General features: G+C 41.0%; 1 protein-coding gene across 3 annotated transcripts in view; it reads right to left on the minus strand.

The window, feature by feature from the left end:
* The window catches only part of crb (cell polarity complex component crumbs), a 51,797-nt gene that overhangs the window by 13,234 nt on the left and 16,821 nt on the right, over positions 1-21,742 (minus strand). For 2 of the 3 annotated variants that reach the window (XM_089593304.1, XM_089593306.1), the window contains 3 exons: positions 1,712-2,121; positions 1,405-1,594; positions 350-562 (listed from right to left, as the gene is read on the minus strand). In XM_089593304.1, the coding sequence (XP_089449430.1) occupies positions 350-562; positions 1,405-1,594; positions 1,712-2,121 (813 nt within the window). The remainder of the gene's footprint in view (positions 1-349; positions 563-1,404; positions 1,595-1,711; positions 2,122-21,742) is intronic. The other variant, XM_089593305.1, reaches the window with a different exon arrangement.

Raw genomic sequence — 21,742 nt, forward strand, 5'->3', positions numbered from 1 at the left:
ATTTACTCTCTCACGGCTCCTTGCCTTTTTATGTATACATATACACGCGAGATATATCTGTTTCAATAACAAAGTATGTAAAAAAATTCACCCAAGCATCGCAAAAAAAAGCAAAAAAAAAGCAATACAAGAGATCGTACTAAATTACATAGCGTGCGTTTCTACAGTGCGTATAAATATTACATACACATAGGTACTAAAAATATATGATGTAGGTAATAGTAGTTACTACTTGTACACGGGAATTTCAATAGCATGCAATATATATATATATATATAATGAACGGAGGGAGTAGGTATTAATATTGTATTTTGGGGTAAGAGGTATCACAGTGTAGTCGTCGGCTACCATGATCGTTCTCGCAGTTGTTGCCGGAGTATCGGGCGTAGCAGTGGCACTCGTATCGGTCCTGCCTCGACACGCACCTGCCGTGCATCATGCACGGCGAGTGCTGGCAATAATCCGTCACCCCGTGATTAAGCCCATTGCCGCTCTGGAGTCCCGTGCTCGCGCCGATCTGCACCGCCGGTGTCTGCGTCGTTGGCTGCGGGATCGCCCCACCTGCGAAATTTTTTCACCCTCTAGGTATCTACTGCCTTTTTTTTTTTTTCATCCCTCCCTGTGATTCCTTTCAGTGTGAGCTATCACTACTGTACTTAATATGCATTTTTGGCTGTGAGAAAAATCAAACGCAAAAAAAAAAAAATCGGTGCAGCGCACACACTCACAAAACGCTCGTATCCAACGAAATCGTTACAGAGGACATCTTTTAAACAATGTAAATATTGTCTATTTACGAAAAAAAAAAAAAAAAAAAAAATCAACTTGTGTCTATACCATATACAGTTCGTGATCCAATGATCTAAAAAGTGCTGTGACTACAAAAAAACTTGCACTATGATCTAAAAAACGCAGTTCTACCAGCTTCAACTGTGGTTGGGAAAAAAAAAAAAAAACAACAAAATCTCTAATTTTCCATCGGCCTGCGGTGGTTGCCGTGGGACAATGAACATTTGTTCCTCCTTCTCGTACCTACATGTATAAGAACATGGGGGGAGATATAAATGCATTTCCTCGCTTTGGTAGAAACAAAAAAAAAAAAAAAAAAAAGATGAAAAGCATGGAACGAGAAAGGGAGAGACAGATCTCTCTCCCCTTGGCACTTTGAAAGCGCGCCAACTGTTTCCCGGAAGGGTCGGATTGAAAAATCCCGTGGCTGCTGTATTATATACTGCACCTACGTTGGATCGAAGGGGAAGAAACAGGAATGGAACAAAAGGAAAACTTAGCACGGAGACCCATTATTAGGTACGCGCGATTCGTTGTTGGCGATTCGTCCCGAAAACTGTAAGAATAACGACGTACAGGATATATATTATCAGGACGCGGCATTGAACACTCACATGGTTTGTTGTCGAGGGGACAAGTGCCGAAGACGGCGCCGTTGCTCAGACTGTCGTTGAACAGTATACTCGGGCCCTGGAGTATACAGCCGCGAAAACCATCGCCCACGATGAGGGTGCCATTGGACCCGCTACTGCTGTGATCCGGCAGCGTAAACACCTCCGAGTTGTACGTGGAGTTAGCCACCACCTGCAACGATCAAAACCCGATTGTACACCCATAATTATGGTATTACACGTATAAACGCGGAAAAACCATATATGTAGATTGGTCGATGTGTAATGGTACTCGATAACGATACAGCACCTGGGAGTGACCAGCAGTGTTGAGGGTGAGGTTGCCGAGGCGCACGATGAGGTTGACGTTGTGCCAGTGGTTGTCGAGGAGCCGGGCGTTGAGCCGAGCGTCGAGTTTGCGGCCCTGTACCCGGGCGTAGAAGACGAGGCCGTCGTGATCGACGAGCAGGCCGATCGAGTCGTTGGGGGGTAGGCGTTGCTCGAAGAGCTTGCCGGGCTCGCAGCCCCGGAAACTCAGGCCACTGTGCCGGTGTACCGAGACGTAAGACTTGAGGCGCAGGTACGCCGTTCCGTCGAAGTAGGCCTCGCGTTGGTTAGCAAAGGGCGGCGCCGAGCCCACCGGCTCGTCTATCGTCAGGTGATCGAGTTGTTGCTGCTGCGGGGCACCGTGGCTACTCGTCGTCAGCAGTGTCGCCAGCACTGAAACACACCGATCATCATTTTTATACCATTCGTTTGATTGTTTATAATGTCAAAGGCACATTCATTGTATTTTACGGGAAGGAGGATGACTATATATATATATATAGATTTACCTCGCACTCAAGCTCAACTTAAATTTTGCCTAAAGTTATCGTCCTTATGTATTATGTGAGAATTTAATTTTTCCTCTTGCCGATGTGGAATTTTTCATAAATACCTACCTACACGCGCAAATAATTAAAATACGTGAGAAAATCTAAAGAAAACTCGAAAGCACACACGACAAATAAGTATCCCGTATATCCTATAATCCAATGAAATGTGTGCACTACGTGCATGATCACATTGTATACGCTTTGTATACATGCATGTCAGCTATAGTTGATACACCAAAATATCAAACCGATTCAAGCAAACATTGACGCTCGCAAAATAAAAAAAAAAAAAAAAAAGGTGTCGAAAGTAAGTAAGAGAAAGAAGCAAAAAGAAATCAAAGAAAAGAGGAGCACATGTTTAGCATCTTTATCGGTTGTGAAATCGATACGTAAGTGTAATATTATCACATCAGCCGGCCGGCGGCAGATTAGGTATTTGTATAGAAATATACCTATATGCGTACACGCGGCAACGCGAGACAAAATAAAATACGGCAGCGTTTTATCTCGCTGCTCTTGTGCGTCGCACCTTTTTTTTTTACACATGTATCCTACTTTGTATGTATATACAATATATGTGCAAGTGACGCAACAAAACGCGTGTATAACCCAGTGGCGCCCACGCGACTGCTGCTGCCGTGCAATGGCTTAGGTACGATAGAGGCCGACGAACGCGCTCTGCAGAGCTCTGTGTGCCTATATACAGGTAAGGCGACGATTTGACCTGATTTCTTCGTATTGGTATGGCACTTGGGTACCTATACATCTACGTTTGTTTATTTAATTTTATTTTTTCCCTCCGCTTCTTTCTCGTAGAGTGGAAGTAAGCTTGTTTGGGATTATATACTATTGGGATTCCGTTCCCCTTTCTACCACTTTTTTTCCACGGCATACGTACATTGTGTGGATGCGTATTTTCTTTTTTGTCCCTCTGTTTCTTGGTAGTGGTAATCTCGGTTGGGCTTGGGCTTTAAGGTAACTCAATTAAGGCACTGTAAGTATACAGAAATCGGTGGGATCGGTAAAAGAAAAAGGGAAACCTGCAGATTTATAGCGCGAAAAAATTTGTAGATTGAAATATGTAGATGATTTCTTTTCTTTTGTCGCGTGAAATAAATTTTGAAATCAATTTTGCCGATTACAGGATCCCGGTATGAAATTGTGTGTATGTTTAATGACATTCGTAATTCATGATTATCCCCAATAATTTTTATATAACTACAAAAAACATAATCTGACGGTTACTTAATTAAAATGAAGTGCGAAAATTATCAGATTAGGTGTAACTAAGTGCTATTTTTGGATTCAATTTTCTTCCCTCTTTTTTTTGTAGAAACTCTATAGATTGATATACCCTCGATCGTGAGCACGAAAATCACGTGAATTGCGCAACGGACAAGTTGCAGTTTTTCATTTGATCCGCAACCAAAGCTGCAAACAGAAAAGTGACATCGGTAAGATACGCTTACAGAGTTTTAACGAGCCTCGGTGTGCGGTATAGAAATTTAACGATTCTTTCAATTAAGAAATAATAACCACCTTCTCCGAGGGGACCGAACTGACGAGTTTTCTATTTTTCCGAATAACGAGCACGAATTCGTACATATACAGTACACACACGGTTTCAGCCTTGAATCAAAGTTGGACGATTTAATTTCCCACCCGAGAAAAATAAATCGAGAGTTTCCGACTCTCTGCTCGCGCACGGGGACTCGATAAACATCTACATTCCTCGTAATCTCGCGGGACGAAATCACACAGCTTAATTAACCCTGTGCACGCATGCGTGTATACATTATATATATATATACTCGGTGTTTTGCTACTGTCTCAATTTATAATTAAATATGAGAGTAAAGCGCAAAGTTTATACCTACAACTATACGGTGGTAATTGCTCCCTCAGCTGCTGCAGGAAGAAGAGGCGTTTGTGTATTATAAAAGAGAGCACTTGCAGGACTGTGTATGAATGGAGTTGGGAGGATCATCGTCCTTTTATTGCACGTTCAACGAACTTTTGCTTCACACGCGTCCAATAACAAAAAAAAAAAAAAAAAAAAAAAAAAAATTGATTTATAGTAACGAGTGGCCGAGACATTGCTGCCAAGGGTATGTATGTACATGGTACAGAATTTGAATTCGCCTATCGGCGTATCATCCGCGATATCACCCGCACGAGATGAATCATGGCATACATATAGCAGAGCACGTAAGAATCATAAAGACAGGAGGAAAGAGATAAAAAGGCATACATTTATCGTTCCCATGACGTGATCGTAATCTTTTCATGATTTTGTCTTGGACCGATTTCGCAAGCAAACATACACAATACAATCGCGTTTTTTGGTGCTTAGTGAAAGGCAAATCGTTTTTTCGTTGAAAAAAAAAAAAAATCCGATCTCGTCCAGATGGTCACGGTCACTCGCTGACTCTCCATTGCTTTTTTTGTCTCTCTCCTCTTTTTTACCCAAAAGTTGATTGTATACGTATACATATAGGGTGCAGCACATCCTATTCACGTGTCCATCACTCTCTTTCTCTGCAAAATGTGTGTATGTGTATATATACTTATATTGACCGCACGATCGCGGCCAAGGTGTACACGGCGGATGTTCAGTTTCCGTTTCGTGGATGCCGATCAGATATGTTCATCACGAATAGAGTCGATGTAAGTATGTATACTGTGGTGATATATAGTATCTCTCGAGCCGTTACTTGGATGGAAAAGTAGAAAATACACGCGTTTCACGTTTAATCTTTCGGAAAAAGCGTCGCGCGCCCTGCATCGTTGGGACGTTGTTACGATCAATTGGGTTTTAAAAATCTATAAAAACGAAAGCGATTAGACTTTTAGTGCTAGGCCTTCAAAAGTATATTATATATTGTATCCCCAACACCCTTTGATCCACAGTTAATTGGTGCATGTACTATCTTGTTTCGTTACTCTAAAAAAAAAAAAAATATATGTATACATTCACAATACGCACGTATAAATAAAATGAACTACGATTAATTTCAAAACCAAACGATCGCTTTCACTTTGCAGAGCTGTATAGTCACCAGACCAACAACAGGCGTGCATATATTTATTGTACCCGGCAGACCGCGTCGCGTATACATACATGCATTCGAACACGCGTAAACACGAAGAAAAAAAAAAAAAATCAAACCTCGAGTACTAGTAGCATCAAAGTCCGCTCGAGTAAAATATCCGCGATGGAGCCGATTTTTATCGATCCCTGGAGCTTTTAGTGCGGGCAAGCGTATATCCTTTAGCGCTCGGGAGCTCGTATAATCATGTGCATCACGATCTGCACGAGTACCGCGAGATATACGGGGGATGAATATAAAGACAAAGTCACCGAGCAAGACTATAAGTAGGTATATATGGGGAACGAGAGCTAGGCTCGTAGATATATGTGTATATAGGTGTACATGCAGTGCATAATATGTGATATGATGTACGTATATATACACGTATGTAGAGACTCACACTAGATACATAGGAATATGTACATATACACCCGGGAACGACGCGATCGGCATGACGCGAAAAGATGAGGAGGAGGAAGAAAGTGCGAAAATCGTCATGGACTCTCAGCCGTTGCGGCACAATCTTTCCTATTTTATATCTTTGGGAATAACGGGGGAGGATTATGTTATATTAGGAAGAGTCCTTTAATTCATGAATGCATAGTTGCTTGTGTCAAGTATACGCGTGTGCCTACACCACATAATGTTATTAACAGAGGAGCTTCCATCGGAGTATAGGTACTACGAGGCGGAAGTGACACATGCGTTACACGCGTACATAGCTGCAAGCGAGCGGTGAATCGGTGATGTATGTGACTCTCTGACTTTCTCTCTCTCGAATCTCGAACGTCTGCCATTGTACTATGTACAAATACAGTATGGGTTGGTAAGTACTTGGATACTCTACTCTGTACGATAAAATGATACAGGTATATTTTTATGTATATGTAGGATGTGAGCGCTTGGGCATTTATACAATGGGGAAGATGCTAAATTGCCATCCATTCTGCTGTTGCTTCTTTCTTGGTTTGGTCGTCTCTCCCTTTTGTGCATACATTTGCGCGGGGGAGAGAAATGGTTATAATGCTTACCACCATGGAGCTCCGTTTTGTTCACACACACACACACAGTGCTCGACTTGCATTCCCAAATGCGTGACAAACCCTTGCTCTGTGATTTTTCAAAACATGTACTACCTATGTTCTCGTGTATCGTGTATAAGTGACTTCTTCCCTCTCCCTGAGTATTTTGTTCTATTGAACCAAGCATATATACATGCGATCTCAGCGATTCAAGTAATTTAGTGATGATCAAATGAAAATAAATAAAATTCCAAGGGTATATTATACTGTACACACAAATGCCCATTTGCTTGGCGTTTGAAACGCGTTTTAACTAAATTCATGCACAAACGTACGAGCCACTCGTTCGTTACCAACAACAATATTCCATTTAGTCCATAAACGGTAAGTCACTCTTTGCATCTGGCATTCATTCATATAAAAACATTTCGCACACGTATACAAGTAGGTGTACAGAAAGTCAATGTACTCGTATAGAATAGAGTAGAGAAAATCAGGGGATTCACAGGGAGCCACATGTACGTTAGGAACACGGACCGGACCATTAACGCAAACCAGTAAGATTTACTATTTCAAGCAAAACATGCAGATAAATTTAATGGTTGTACGTTTCGTGCATCTTCGCGAGGCATCAAAGTCACTCTCCTCTCATTTTCAAGTCCTCAGTTCGCGACCTCGGCCATCTATACATATACCTCCATCTCCATCCACTTCTGCGCGCTCCTATAGGCAAGTATGCAACAACTTTAAAAAAAAGTATAGGTATTAACTTACTCGGTGTTTTCACGCACACGCGACACTCGATCTCTTCTTTTATTCGCCCTTCTCCTTAACAATTCTCTTTCGCGCATCAACCATACAACGTCTATAGGTACACGCGTGCGTTTATGCGCAACGAAGGGACCTTAGCTGACGGAGAGAGTTTCGCAAGTGAGACGCATGCCTTTACACTTCTGTCTTATGCGCTACACACATATATATCTACGCTCGTAAATCACGACCACAAACATGAACATACGTATACATTTATAACATTGGCAAAAGTTTATCGCAACGGTGAGAGATAAGTTACTCGAGCTTTCATTTAAATTGGTAATACTGGTTTCCTCGTCATTGTCATTTGATGTATCTTCAAAGTATATACTTTATTGCAATTTATTATCAAAAATTATATGCACCTACAGCACCGTTGAGAATTAATTACCGCAAACAAAAAAAAAAACAAGTTTACCAAAGAGATAAATCGGAGCTGATGCTTTTTCCTCGTTAAATCCCGAGAGAAAAGACACGGAGTAAGTAGTACGGGATAGTCATTGCCGAGGATAGAGATCGGCATGCATGCATCTATACCAGCGATTCGATCGCCACGTCGTATAGTACCAAGGCTACCTCCATATACTTATATGCATCCCGACCGTTTAGCCGCGACGGGCAGTTTGTGTGTAAAAGCATACTACCCGATTCGTGCGATTCAACGTATACTTAATACACCTACTTTCGCAACAGTGTGGTATAAGTATATATATAAAAAAAGTATTTCTTTGAACTTAACGTACCACGCTGACGACAAGATGGATCGGTATGTACCGGCTGGAATTGGAGCGCGTCGTCATCGTTGTGTATACATTCTAACGGATGATGATGAATATTCATCGATGGAATCGGCTCCATGGGAAAGATTATATATATGGATGTCCTTACGTAACGAGAGAAGGGTGTATATTATATCTCCGAGCTGTGTGTCGAGCATACCGATTTTTATATATACCGATTATAATACCGATCGGGGAGAAGGAAAGCCGCGTTTTCACGGTCACTTGAACAAAACGTAAATAAAATGCTGTGGTTATCATGGGCTGCTCGACCCTTTTTCTGCTCCCAAATTGCCGATCTTTACACCTCCGTGCACAAGTGTAACGTATAACGTTTAGAATGCGTTTCAGCGGATACATCAGAACATCCGCGTCCTTATTTATTATTTTTATATCATCGGCATCGCAGCCCCAAGGGGACAGTTTTCTTCCCACGTGTCACTTGGTCACGTGCCATAAATATGTTTTATACCAATGAGCTTTCTATCGCACGCTAATCTTTCTTCGATTGTATTCCGTTTATGATGGTAATTATGGTTATACGTGTAAGTGGCTCTGCATTGAATGAAGGCAACAAAAAAGAAAAGAAAAAAAGTAATCAAGAATAATATGTTCTCTATATTTTGTAATATATATATGTACGAGCAGGAGAATGTACGACACACGGGTACCTATATTTTATTACTGCGGGTGTTCTGTATACCAACCTACTTTCAAAGGACGCTATATACATTTACTCGTATATGCTTACGGTTAGAGAGAGAGACGCGCAACAGTTGGGCACTTGGACTCAAGATACCGATACAGAGGAGTAATAATGCCAGATGATTATGTTACGCTGCTTATACAGTTACATAAGTGGGCGTTAAATTAATTGCTACGCAGGTATACAACGAAATACTTTCATTTGCATCCTGATACGAATATCATAATAAATATACGTATATACAGCTAAATGAGACTAGCCTGTTCAAACTATATAGGGCATTAATATACAGTTGACATAATTATGGAACACACAAAGATCTTTCGAGCCAATAACTTATTACACGTGTACGAGGCATTTTTCTACAAAACCCAAGAATAATCAAAGCGAACCAAAAAAAAAAAAAAATGAATAAAAATTAGTTCCCACGACGCATCGTACGGTGCATTCCCGTGTGTAAAAGGATATCACGTACGCTTTCTAGAAATTAAAAAAAAAAAAGAAAAATATATACAATTAAAGCATCATTTCCTTTCTCCTGTACCACCTACGAGTACGTGGTACACTATTCCTATGTACTTCAATAGGTACACGTACCAGTTCATGCATCGGAGTAGTCCCTCCTTTGATCCCTGTAATGTACATGTACTACTCTCTGGCCTCTCAACCTCGCTTCACTCCCTCTCGTTCGGTTCGCTCTTATACCTAGCCGATCTTCACATAAATTACCATAAATCTCGGGCTGAGCCAGGCGCATATATTACACACATGGGCGTGAAATCAAAGCCAATGGTATAGGTTATAATATTGGTACGGTATACTTATACATGGAAGCCAACGAAAAGAGAAAAAAAGCAAACGGAAGAAGACGAACTGCCGATCTTCGGTGAAGGAAAATAAAAATAAAGGTATAGCTCACAGTTTGCGCGCATACCACCGTAAAAAGCGCCTATTTTCTTATCTTGTGTATACGGTTTATTGTTATTATTTTTTTTTTCTTTCTTTCTTCAACTTTTGTTTCGAGCTGGCGAGCAGAGAAAAAGGGGAGTTTTTTGCGCGCCGTTCGAGTATTCAGATATATACGCGTGCACACGTGTTTCTTGCTCATGTGTGCGGTGCCTTATCTTTGCTTTCAGTTAATCTCCCGCGGCACATGTGTATGCACGCTTCCGTACGCAGCAGAGTTAATTCACCTCGTTATATATATTTACCCTCTTCTCTACATTTCGCTTTATATTCACTCGCTATAGTGTTATACTTTCCTTTGCTGCTCGCACTTTTGCTACTTAAATATTTGTATTTTAATTTTTCTCCTTCTAATTGTTATATTACCTATACACGTTGTGGACTAATTTATTTCACTATACCTGACTGTTTGAGGATACAACCGATCTGGCTGCCTGGCAATTTGCAGTTTTATCGAACACGAGCACCGCAAGTGAAAAAAAACTCCCTAAAGCGCCACAGTACTCATTTCGACGCTACTTATACCGCTATGCAGTTTTGTCCTCTCTTGATGTAAAATCTGATGGTTCTTCAAACGATCAAACCAGTTGAACGTTGCCGATTTTTTTTTTGGCTCAACACGCTCGTACAACGTTTCGTGCGTATCGCTTCTCTTTGTTTGCCGGCACTTTCTTTGTTATCCACGTGGGTGCAGGTATACCTGTATAATATGACACCGATACATTTGTCTGTCTATATATTTTGAGAAGAGTGAGAGAGGGGTCGAAAAGAAGCCGCACGTGACTCGAGATCGGTATGTTCTTTGTTGCTTTTTTCATGTGCCTCAAGAAGGATTGGCTCACCGGTACCGCACATGTACGGCAATTTTGCGCGACTGAGTCTACATAGTATGTATACACAATATATATAGTTGGTGTATCATCTGCGAAGAGGCGCAGGTGTGTGTACTACTTCACGTATGAGATTGGCAATACAAAAAAGTCGCATAACTAATTATGCGGATGAGGAATTAACTGAAAAACTTGTATATTGATGTACGCGAAAAAAAAATCGGTTTGGTTCTAAAGCTCTGCAGTTATCGCTTGGTTTCAATCATCCTGTGACAAGTCCAATTTTTTTTTTTTTTCACCAAGTTGTACTATTGGTACCCAACGAGAGGAATAAAATAAAAATAGTGAAAAAAAAAAAAAAAACCTAGCTGTAAATTTTGTTTTTGTTTCCTCGAATACTTGTTTTTTCGTACATTCGTCCAAGGCTGACTCAACAACGCGTGACCGATGAACATAAAAAAAAAATCTTCCGTTATACGTGTTCTCTCCGATAACAGAGTTGCGGTAAAAAAAAAAAAAAAAAATTTTTTTTGCGCAACCAGCCAATAGCGCGGAAATACCAAACTCTACACAGCTCTCGCAGAGAAGAAGCAAATTGTAGAAAAAAAAAAAATATGAGTGTACGCCCATCGTTTCACTGCGGCAGTGGAGCATCGTTATGAGCTCAAGCCAGTGGAAAACCGCGGAAACGCGCATGCACGGCTATACGGCAACAGCTTGATTTTCCCGACTCGTGCTCCGTAAGGGTGTTTTTGGTCTCGATACAATTTTTCAGCTGCAGTGAGCACAGACAAAGGTACTCCGTAGTATTTTTCTCGCTCTGGCTTTTCACCCTTCGCCTTCCTTTGCCATTATTAGACAAGAATGCACACTGCATAATAATACCTATATACGCCTGCGCTTATTACGAAAGTTGCACCGGGAGCCCCGCTTAACTCTTACACACGCGAGTTCGCCAGCCGCGAGGCAAACTTTCCTTTTTCACCGCATATATAATATACGTACGTAAGCATAATAGACGGACGGACGTGTACATGAGCACCCATACACGTGCGTATATACTTACATGCAGTGCAAATCGGAGAAAAGCAGCCTGATGCGCAACCATGCGGGGGGCGTTTTTGACGTGCAGCCCTTGAAATTTCGGTTTCGCTCTTCTCGCACCGAAATTCATTTCCCCGAGGCTTCTTCGATATTTGTACGCGTATATATACGTGGTGTTTCGTATAAAGCTCACTTTGTGGCTTTTAAGCTCTATAAAAGAAAAAAAGCTTAGTGCACTTTTGTCGGGGTCAAACGAATTTCCGATGTATTTTTCGCTCGTCCTTTTCACGTGCAACATAATTATACACCTCTATAATAATACATACATACGGTAAAATAACGCTTGATATACGCACCCGCATACGTGAAATGGGTAAAAGTACAAAATGCACAAGCACGCGCGGTTTAAGCGTTTGTTTCCTGTGATTATATTTTTTGTTGTCAACATTCCAATAGAGAAGCGCGGCAATGAGTGAACGAGGAAAGTTATATATACTTAGCGTCGGTCGAAAGGAGGAATATAGAATATACCTATAGGTGCAGCGAGTCGAGAGTCAATAGACGTACAATGGGTCGACAAATATTTCGCTCTTGTTCCCACACAGGGCCAAAATTGTATACCCCATCGAGTACTTTCTTTTGCGCGACGCCGCGTGCATTCGAATAAAAAAAAAGAAACACGTTTATTAGGCCCGGATTTCTCACACGACAAAAGGGGAGGGGGGGGGAAACAAAAGAGTGGATGCCTCTTTAAGTGAAACCTGACCAATTTGAAAGAAATACGCGTATGTGGCATATATACGTAGAATCTCCTGGTTGCCTCTTGCCTGAAAGAAAGCTGATGGTGCACAGGTACACAATGAAATCGGTATGCGCTCGAAAAACGGCAAAATGAAAAGTCGTAAAGTGCAACACTTTTATCGTTTTCCTCTTGTTATTTGATCCGTCGAAAAATCAAAAACACATTTCATTATTTGAAAAAATGACCGCGATCGCTAAACTGGTGAAAATCACATAGTGGCGCATCTATGTACCCGTCATCTCGTCACGCAAACGCACAGCTGCGCGTTTGAAATCCATACGCGCATTTCCCACGCGTCCGGTCAATCTTTCGCTGAGTTTGCGTGCTTCCATTGCGGACCTCCTCTTCCCCCTAAGGTTTCTTCCTCTTCTTCATCCTCCTCGTTTTAAGCTCGTGAGAAACGCGCGCCTGTTCGTTTGTGTGGTTGCGCGCACATATTGTAGGCATGATATACGTGACGGTAAGAGTTGAATCAAATGGATTTTTGAGCATAGAATCTTATCTGCTGGTGGCTGTTGCTGCTGAGAGTGCACGTGGAAGTTTAGAAGGTATGCCAGAGGTAAGTAATATATATATATGATTATACCACAGGTATGTGTCTGTGTACGTATACATGTGCCACGCAAACGTGAGAATTGAGGAAATGGGCCAGTGTTTTGAGTAGCTGCTGCTCAAAATTGAAATCTCACCCTTGATACGTATGCTACTACTTTGGTAATATTACGTACGTATAACTCGATTTCCCTGGAAATACAAAGCTCATATTATATTTCAAACGTATGTACAACATTGAATTGACCCGAGTATACGATTTTGTCAACCGCACGTTGTAAGAGACGAAAGAGGAAGATGAGCCATGAGATTTAAACTGACGCGACCAAATAACAATGTATTTTAATTATCACTCGCGCCATCACTTGGCTGGTTCATGTACATATTAATACGGTCGTGCAAGTGTGAAAAACAAGGGAAGAAATGTGTACTTTTCGCTCAAAGGGTACACGTTAGTAGTAACATTTGCGTAGTATGTACATACGTAAACTTGGATGCGCACACCGACGTAATTTGAAAAGTTGAGAGATGCCCCCACGGCGCTGAAAACAACGCATCGAGCTTTTTTTACGCATATTTTGGTATTCACGCATCGGGCCGTTAAAAGTCCCCAACGGAGTTTCGAAGCGCACATACACGTATACATAGGTAATAAAAATAACAGCAACAACAACAACAACAACGACAAGAATACAATCCGTAGCTGGTTTTCATAGCCATGGAACTAGCGTAAAACAACAACAATTAACGAATCAATCGGTAAAGCTCGTATAAGAACGGAACGACTGTAGAACTGTGTCTTTTTCTTCTCCTGCTTGCATAGTTCGTCCGCATTTGTCGTAAACCATCACCGGTGATACGACACAACGCAACGCTTTCGCGCGAAAAATACCATACATGTATACAGTCATACCGATGAGAAAAGTCAGGGGAGACCAATTAAACGGTACACCCATTATATTGCACGTACGTATATATGTATACGCAGAGAGAGGTGCGTGTAAAGCACCGATTCTTTCCCACGCCATGAATTCCGTCTCTCTCCCTCCTCGCCACGTGTACACGCTGTATATATTATATGCTTCTTTCAAAAGCCGCGTACGACTAGAGTATATACGTACCTACAAGCGATCGACACTTTTATATAATATACGTATGTACATACTTGTACAGCTTTGTCATGTATACATAACTCTCTGCAGGGCCTTTCGATATTACATATATTTTTAATGCTCACGCGCATCTACGCACACCTACACGTATAATTATGTGAAGCTTATTCATCGTCGTCTTTGTACAAGGTAATGGTAGAGGCTATATAACGACCGGAGCGCGATCTAATTTCTCCTCTTCTCGGGTCCTCGGCGCGCGCTTTACGAGCTCTCGAGATCTAATATCGCCTTAAGTACGTTACAGACAGCGATGGGTTTTTAACGCGCGTTTCACTCCTCCCTCTCAAAATGCCCTTCTCTTGTGATTTCACTGTTACCCATAGGGTATAAAATGTTGCCACTTAAATTATAGACATTACACTTTATTTTTAACATTATACTATTGTATCCTTGCTGGTAAACGTAATATATGGAAACCGTGAACTTGATCTAATTATTTGTGATTGCCCAGCTCATCAAAACTGGGAGTTTCAGCACTTTTCCGAATTGGAACGGGGACTCATCTTCCCTTGTCTAAACATAGACGGTACGTAAGGATGAGACGATCAATTAGCTGCTCCACTCCCTTACGAGGCATCAACTGTAATAAACGTTGCGACATTACTCGCCAACTTCGATTAAAAGCCCGGCCGCCGACTTGCGTCTCTTTACAATCTTACAAGGATCATCTCGCTATTTTTTTTTTTTTTTTTCTATTATGACACTCTTTTTTTTCCTGCGCTAACGAGGGCGCGCGCGTGTATCGAACGCGTCACGTTATTGGTCAACCGTCCAATACTGGACCTGTATTCTCTCGATACGATAATCACACGTTCGTTGCGTGGATTTTTCAATAGAGATCGTGCTATACATGTAGGTGGTGCAGGTCACATTACGCGACGAGGATTATCGAGAACAAAAAAAAAATAGAAAAAAAGTAAATAAAAATGAGTGTGAGACGAGAGAGCCTGGAACATATTTATACGGGCAAGGGAATTTGCTTCGATTTTATTTTCATCGGCGTTTAATTGCACTCAGCGCTCGCGTGTTCGATCGCCTTATTGAAAACGGAAAGCGGATTCCGTTCTAAATATTCACGCGTAACGTACAGGTATTGTATATATATGTTATGGGTACAAGAATAAAAATATCAATTCTTATAATTACATTTGTATATGCACGTGAGTTCACCTCACGCGTTTTGTCCGTCTCCTATATATAGGCGAATGTATATTGTTACATTTTTTTTTTTAGAATAAAACAATTGATTTTTTCATCGCAATGTATCGTAGAACAATTTGGTATAATATCCCTGCCTAGATGATCGACACATCGATCGAACGCGCAACAGAAAAAGGGTAAAGGGCCCTGTTGACAAGAGATCAATAAAACTTGTACATGTTCTCCCCAATACATTGCAACTCGTCTTATACCTATATGCAACGGATTGTTGAGCGAAGAATCTCTTCTAATAAGTATACGGGAGATACACAGCGCACGACCCATACCTCGGAGGTTGCCGGTGCTGCTGTTGCGATGACTATTGCCCATCTATAATATGTGCATGCACGTTGTATAAGTGCGCGAGGAAAACCTTCAACCTCCGGTTCAACGGACGAGCCAACTGTATGTATAGCATGTAACGTATATATTATATATGTACTCTCTCGCCGTGACCCCGCGTTGTATACGATAGGTATAGGCGAAGCCGCTAAGCTCTTTCGTTCCTCCCTTTGGTGCATTTTGCTCGCCGGCGATTTCAAATTCCTCGGTTCCACCTCGAGTAATTTCTCGGCGCTTCATTGCTCATCGGTTTCCAAGGAGTAGGGAAATTCTCGAAGTTGCGATAAATCGAACGAAAAGGAAAAAAAAAGAAGGCAACGAAGGTATACACGGCCTCTCTCGTCAGACGATAGCTATATACACTTGTGTGAATGGCACATTGTCCGCGCTAATGGGGTTTAGGTGGCGTATACCAGCCTCTCCCGGGCTGCACTGTCCATCAGCACGCCTGTCCGACCGACGGGGCATAAATGCCCGCACAGCGAGGGAAACGCATTGGATCACGGTACACGAGTATGTCGCCGATTTCCGAAACAATTTGGAACAGGGATGGATCTGCTAATGTGCGTAACTCGCAGCGCACAGTTGTTTACTACAATCGGCTGATCTCTATATACATTTTTTTTTTTTTTTTCTTTCATCTAGTGTATGATTTATTTATTCCTCGCGCGTCCGTGTGGTACTTTGTATGTACACACCGTGACTATTGCGGTATGCGGCAGTCACCACGCTGCACGTGATGTGGACGCGTGCGAGCTGCATTGACGATTTTTTTTATGCTCATCTCGTTGCGGTCTTTGTACCTCGTCGTTCATTTTATTGCGTTTGTTTCTTAATACATCATACATATATGTATATGCGGGTATTGGGTGATCGTATGGATAATACTTATGTGCACGCGAAATGAGATTCACGGGCTTTAGTCACAGTTTTGTCCAGCTATGTAACGACGCGAGTATATCGATTTTCGTCCAATTAAGTTATACCTATACGTGTCCCATTGGCCGTTAAACAAAGAGCCTTTTCTTCCGCGTGTCTCTCTTTTTCACGTATTATAATATACAGGTAATATAGAGCAAATCGAACGATACGAAAAGAAAAGGGAAAAATCGTACTTGACACGCACGTCTCGTTAAATACTATACGCGCACATATGACTCCATTGAAATCCACACGATCGTCGACAGTACGCGTATAAAAAAAAAAAAAAAAAGAGAGACCATTGCAATTCCACAACGTAGGCGTGCTCTCGTTCAATTACACGCGCCCAACAAAGAGAACATGAAGTAGGAAAAAAAAAAAAAAGAAAAAAGAAAGCTGATGCCAAGGAAATTGAAAGCCTGTGAGCAGTGCATATATGTACACATAATATACCACATCGATTGTATATACGTGCGTACACATCAGAGGATATCGGGAAGCCGGTTGATTATAACAATATTAGAGAAAGCTCCGCGGATCGTCGCTGCTTGTAACTGTAGATGGTTTTATAAATAAAATAAAATAGAGAGAGAGAGAGAGAGAGCAAAAACATATAAGGAGGAGGATGTGACTTGTACAGGCGTAAGCATCGCCGTGAGAGAATAGCCCGAGCCCATACATGTAGGGGCTGGCTGTAATTGTAATAATATATAGGTACCGCAAATCCAATTGCTCGCGATAATGACGCGTAACTACATTTTCTCCGCTATACCTTGTACACGCTCTCTCTCTCTCTCTCTCTCAGAGGTGTTATACATGTATATATGTACATCGTAGTGATGTACAATATAAATATAGTCATGCTGTGGCGATATACTTGTAATACGATGGAAGGAACGAAGGAGTTTTGTATATACATAGGGATGAGTGCCCACGAAGAGAGAGAGAGAGAGAGAGAGATCCGTTACTTATCCTTGTGCCAGGAGGTCAGAGGGGACATAATATGGTAACGCTTGGCACATGCCGTACCGCGCCTCGAGTTCTATCGGTAGAAAATTTACGGTAAACTCTAGAATACTCGTGTAGTTATACACAAGGAAAAATTAATTACATCGGACACGTCGAACTTTTGCGAGTGAAAGAAAAAAATAATGCCGTTTCACGCTTATGGTCAAGTATACACGAATAGAAAGTGGGAAGCGCGAGTTAAAATTTCCTTCGCTAAGGGTGTATAACATCATAATAACATATACGCTACTGTCAGATGCGATATTTATCTTGTCGAGAAAACGATAAAGTTCTAAAAGTCCTTTTGATTTAGCGTTGGGTGGTATTCACGGTAATTAGACAAGAGCCAGGAAAAAAAAAAAAAGATTATTTTCGAAGTCTTTATCTGATTTTTCATTTCTACACGACGCCACAATAATAGACTCAATCATCAAAAATAGTGTAGGTATTGTATACCCATGCCAACAACCTCCGTTGCACGTAATGTACCAAGTACACCAGTTAACACACGCGGAAGCGCTATGTATCGTATGATATCAAGTATGGTGTTATAGTCTCGATAAGTCAGCATATATACATATACAATACGTATAGAGACGCGAGCGATGTCTGGTTTGGAGTTGTACGGAGGAAGAGGGACCGTAATGTAATCAGGCAAAGTCATCCCGACCGTATCCGGTGTTGCCCAGGGAGGAAGGAAAACGAGGGGTAGGTGCAAGGGGGGGGGGATCGAAGGTACATATGGTAAATATGTCTCTACACCGCACTGCTCGGCTGCTGGATGCACAAACGCGAGGGCTCTCATTATCTCTTCCACGTCGTCGACGTCGGACTAATCACGACTGGAAGTCCAAAATGTGTTTGTTACTCCATATCCCTGCGAGCTGATGATTATACGTATACACTTGTGCATGGTGGATGCCTAAGGCAAACCTACGTATATACATGCATATACCAGCTATTTGTCAGCGCAGGTATGCATGACTCTGTTTTTTTGTTGTTTCATCATGGTGATGAGGTTTTAATCGATTCTCCGTGTGCTCTGGTTATTTTACAGGATGAGATTTTTTCATTTTTTTTATCTACCATAGGCAATTTTAATAATGATGTCGCACAGGGACAAGGTTTAATCGCGCGTTTGATACGCGATCTTCTTCTTCTTCTTTTTTTTTTTCTTTCCACGGGGTAGGAAGGTGGCGTTTAGCGTTTGGCCGCGCAATCAAGGGACGGTGACGAGACGGGGGGATCGTTTAAAAGGGGCATCGATGAGCGAATATCCACATAAAATGTATGCATCGAAAGTTTAAAAATAAGAAAGTTTTGCGGATAAACTGGATCGGCAATTTTACGATGATCGCCGGCGAGGGGGAGCTAGTGGGAAAAAGAAGAGCAAGTGAAATCGGCGACGAGAGATCGGGAACTTGAGACAATCGAGCACCGAAAGCATTCCGGACGAGAAGTGTGTCCCTTTGCAAGAAAAAAAAAAAAAGAGAGAGATAACTACGTGTGGGCGTATAGGTACACCCATGTGTACCGACATATTTCCGTATATCCGTAGAAAACTCTACATGTACCGAGCAATCAGAGCGCGCAATGACTACATCCGAGCCTACATGCGTGTAGAGGGAAAGAAAGCCGAACGACCCCGTGTGCGCTCGCGACAATGAATGGCAAAAAATGCGTCGCGTACAATAGCAAAGAATAGCATTGTTGTGTATTTATACGATGAAGCAAACGAGAACGCGTACACTCATTAACAGTTTACCTTTGGTATACACATCACTTAGTAAATTTTAATCTTGTGTCTTCAGGAATATTGGGGGTGGGATACGAATGCCAAAATATATAGGATTGAGTTTTCTCTTTGGCGTAGCGTTACTGCCACCCCAAAATTTTGCAATTCCCTCTGAAAATTGCCACGTGCTTCACGGCACTTTTGAAGGTACAACGCGTATAAGAGATAAAAAAAGGAACCTCCGAATGAAACTCAATGAAAAACTTTTTAACAATATTTTAGCGTACTGTAACTTTATATAAACTGAATGGTGTATTATTCACAGAACTGCTCATGCAGATGCTACATTATCCTGCCGCTGAACTTTTCCTTTACACCCTTTTTCCCTTATGCTTGTGTACTCCTGCGCCGACACCGCGCGACTTCTTCCATGTAACGGTTGCATTTTGCCGGCCCTCGGTTACTTTTACGGTTTGCTTCGTATATGTATACACCTATGGCGATGCCACCTTCGTTCTTTGACTTTCTCACGGTTGATTGTCCCCCTCTCCTCGTCGCGCGGTTTTCGGATGACGCCGATTCCAGCACAGGTTAAGGAAATTACCCTCTTTTGCCGTTTCGATGTTTATAGACGGTGTAAATCAACAATAACCATATATTTGAATATGCAGATTTTGCAATTGTACATACATATATACATATTGTTTGACAAATCTCGGCAACTAATTTGTTCACCCCGAAAATTTCTCGTTTTGACACTGGAACTTAAACATCGATTTGGGTCTCGCTTTTATATCTTTATCTTTTATACTGTATAGTTCGCGATGACACGCGAGATAGATTAGATTAGATTAGATTAATTCTTTATTCAAACCTTGTGGTATAACCACGTATGGTTCTCAAATAATTTACAGATAATTAATAGAGTAATAAGATACATAACAAATTATCAACATAATTAATAACAATGGAATAAGAATACAGTGAAGATGACAAAAGTAATAGTTCGTAGAATACATATAATTATAATTGACAAAATAATTAATAAAATTGGTAATAGTAATAATCGTATAATTTGGCAATAAATAAATTTAACGTAATTGATTAGACTTATTTTAACACTATTGTAGCTATTGTAAGATTGTATAAGTTTGTTTTTATTAAAAATAATTTTAAAAGTTTTTAGAGTCATGAGATAATGCCTTGTTCGCGGTTCCAATCTTGAGAATCAGAATCAAGCAATTTATTAAACAGAAATGTTTGAAATTTATTTTTTAACCTTGTGTCGAAAACTGTAATGCCCAGCGAGTTTAGAAGGAGAGTGGATTGAATGAGAAATGAGTGCCTGTAGGTTTCAGTGTGGAATCTTAGACATACTAGGGCTTCTTTGGGCTGCCGGGCAGATCGACGAAGATGATTAAGGTCAGTTGTCCGAAAGAAATGTTTCTGTGATTGCTAATACATCAAAATCAGAATCGATACACTTGAGTTCAATCTCGTTAAGGTGCGTTTTTAAGCGGTTCGCATTAATATGTCCTATTTTAAAAAAGTTGGGGATAGAAATTTGATTACTATTATTTAATTGGCGTCAATTTTGAGAATTATTCATACTATTAACGAGGGCCTTCAATTCATTATCAGATCGAATTGGGATCAATGCTGAATCTTTTGTTTTACGCATACAAACCGTTAAATTTTTCATTACAGGAAAATAGTAATTAATAGATTTGTGAACCTTAATAGCGTTACGCCATAGATTATAAATAGGCTGGGGGAGTAATGGTCGTAGATAAATCGCTGTATCACCTCCATTGCCGAAGAGAGTAGAAGATTTAGATTTTGAAAGTTTATTAGAATTTTCTAATATTTGATCTCGAATGTCCAGTGAGTTCATGCGAACGTAAACGGCGCGAGATAATGGTCTTTGATTGCTCTGATTAGATTGTACTTTCGGTGCCCAATCGCGTGTATGTGTAACATAACTGATAAATTCTTGACAGCCTATTGCTTGAAAAACGCTTTTGATGATATCTTGATTGCTAAGGTTGATTGATGAAGGGATGTTAGTGATAATTAATTCGGCAGTTTCCTTGTATAAAGAGGCATCAGAGATCGCATTATATTTTGCATTGGCAGTAATTAATTCGTCATTAATCTTGGCTACTTGTGAGTTTAAGGTAGTTTCATGATTATCGATACGTGTATTGACTAACAACAATGACTGACGGAATTCTGTCATATTATCACGAAACTCCCTCATATCAGTATGAAATTGTTTCATGTCATCTCGAAGTTTTATCATATCGTCATGATTTTCTTTCCGGAAATCCTCGAAATTTTTGACAAGACTTCGAAGAAGCATCATGCCCGAATTATTTTCTTGGTATATACATGGGTATCGGTACTCTTATTGTTGGCACAGATGTATACACCACGCGAACAAATACAAGTGAAAGAAAGAACACGCGGATCATTGCCC

This window comes from Copidosoma floridanum, unplaced genomic scaffold (genome assembly GCF_036245765.1).
Source record: "Copidosoma floridanum isolate Cflo_tuat_1 unplaced genomic scaffold, Cflo_Japanese_pri ptg000019l, whole genome shotgun sequence".
Classification (NCBI taxonomy): domain Eukaryota; kingdom Metazoa; phylum Arthropoda; class Insecta; order Hymenoptera; family Encyrtidae; genus Copidosoma; species Copidosoma floridanum.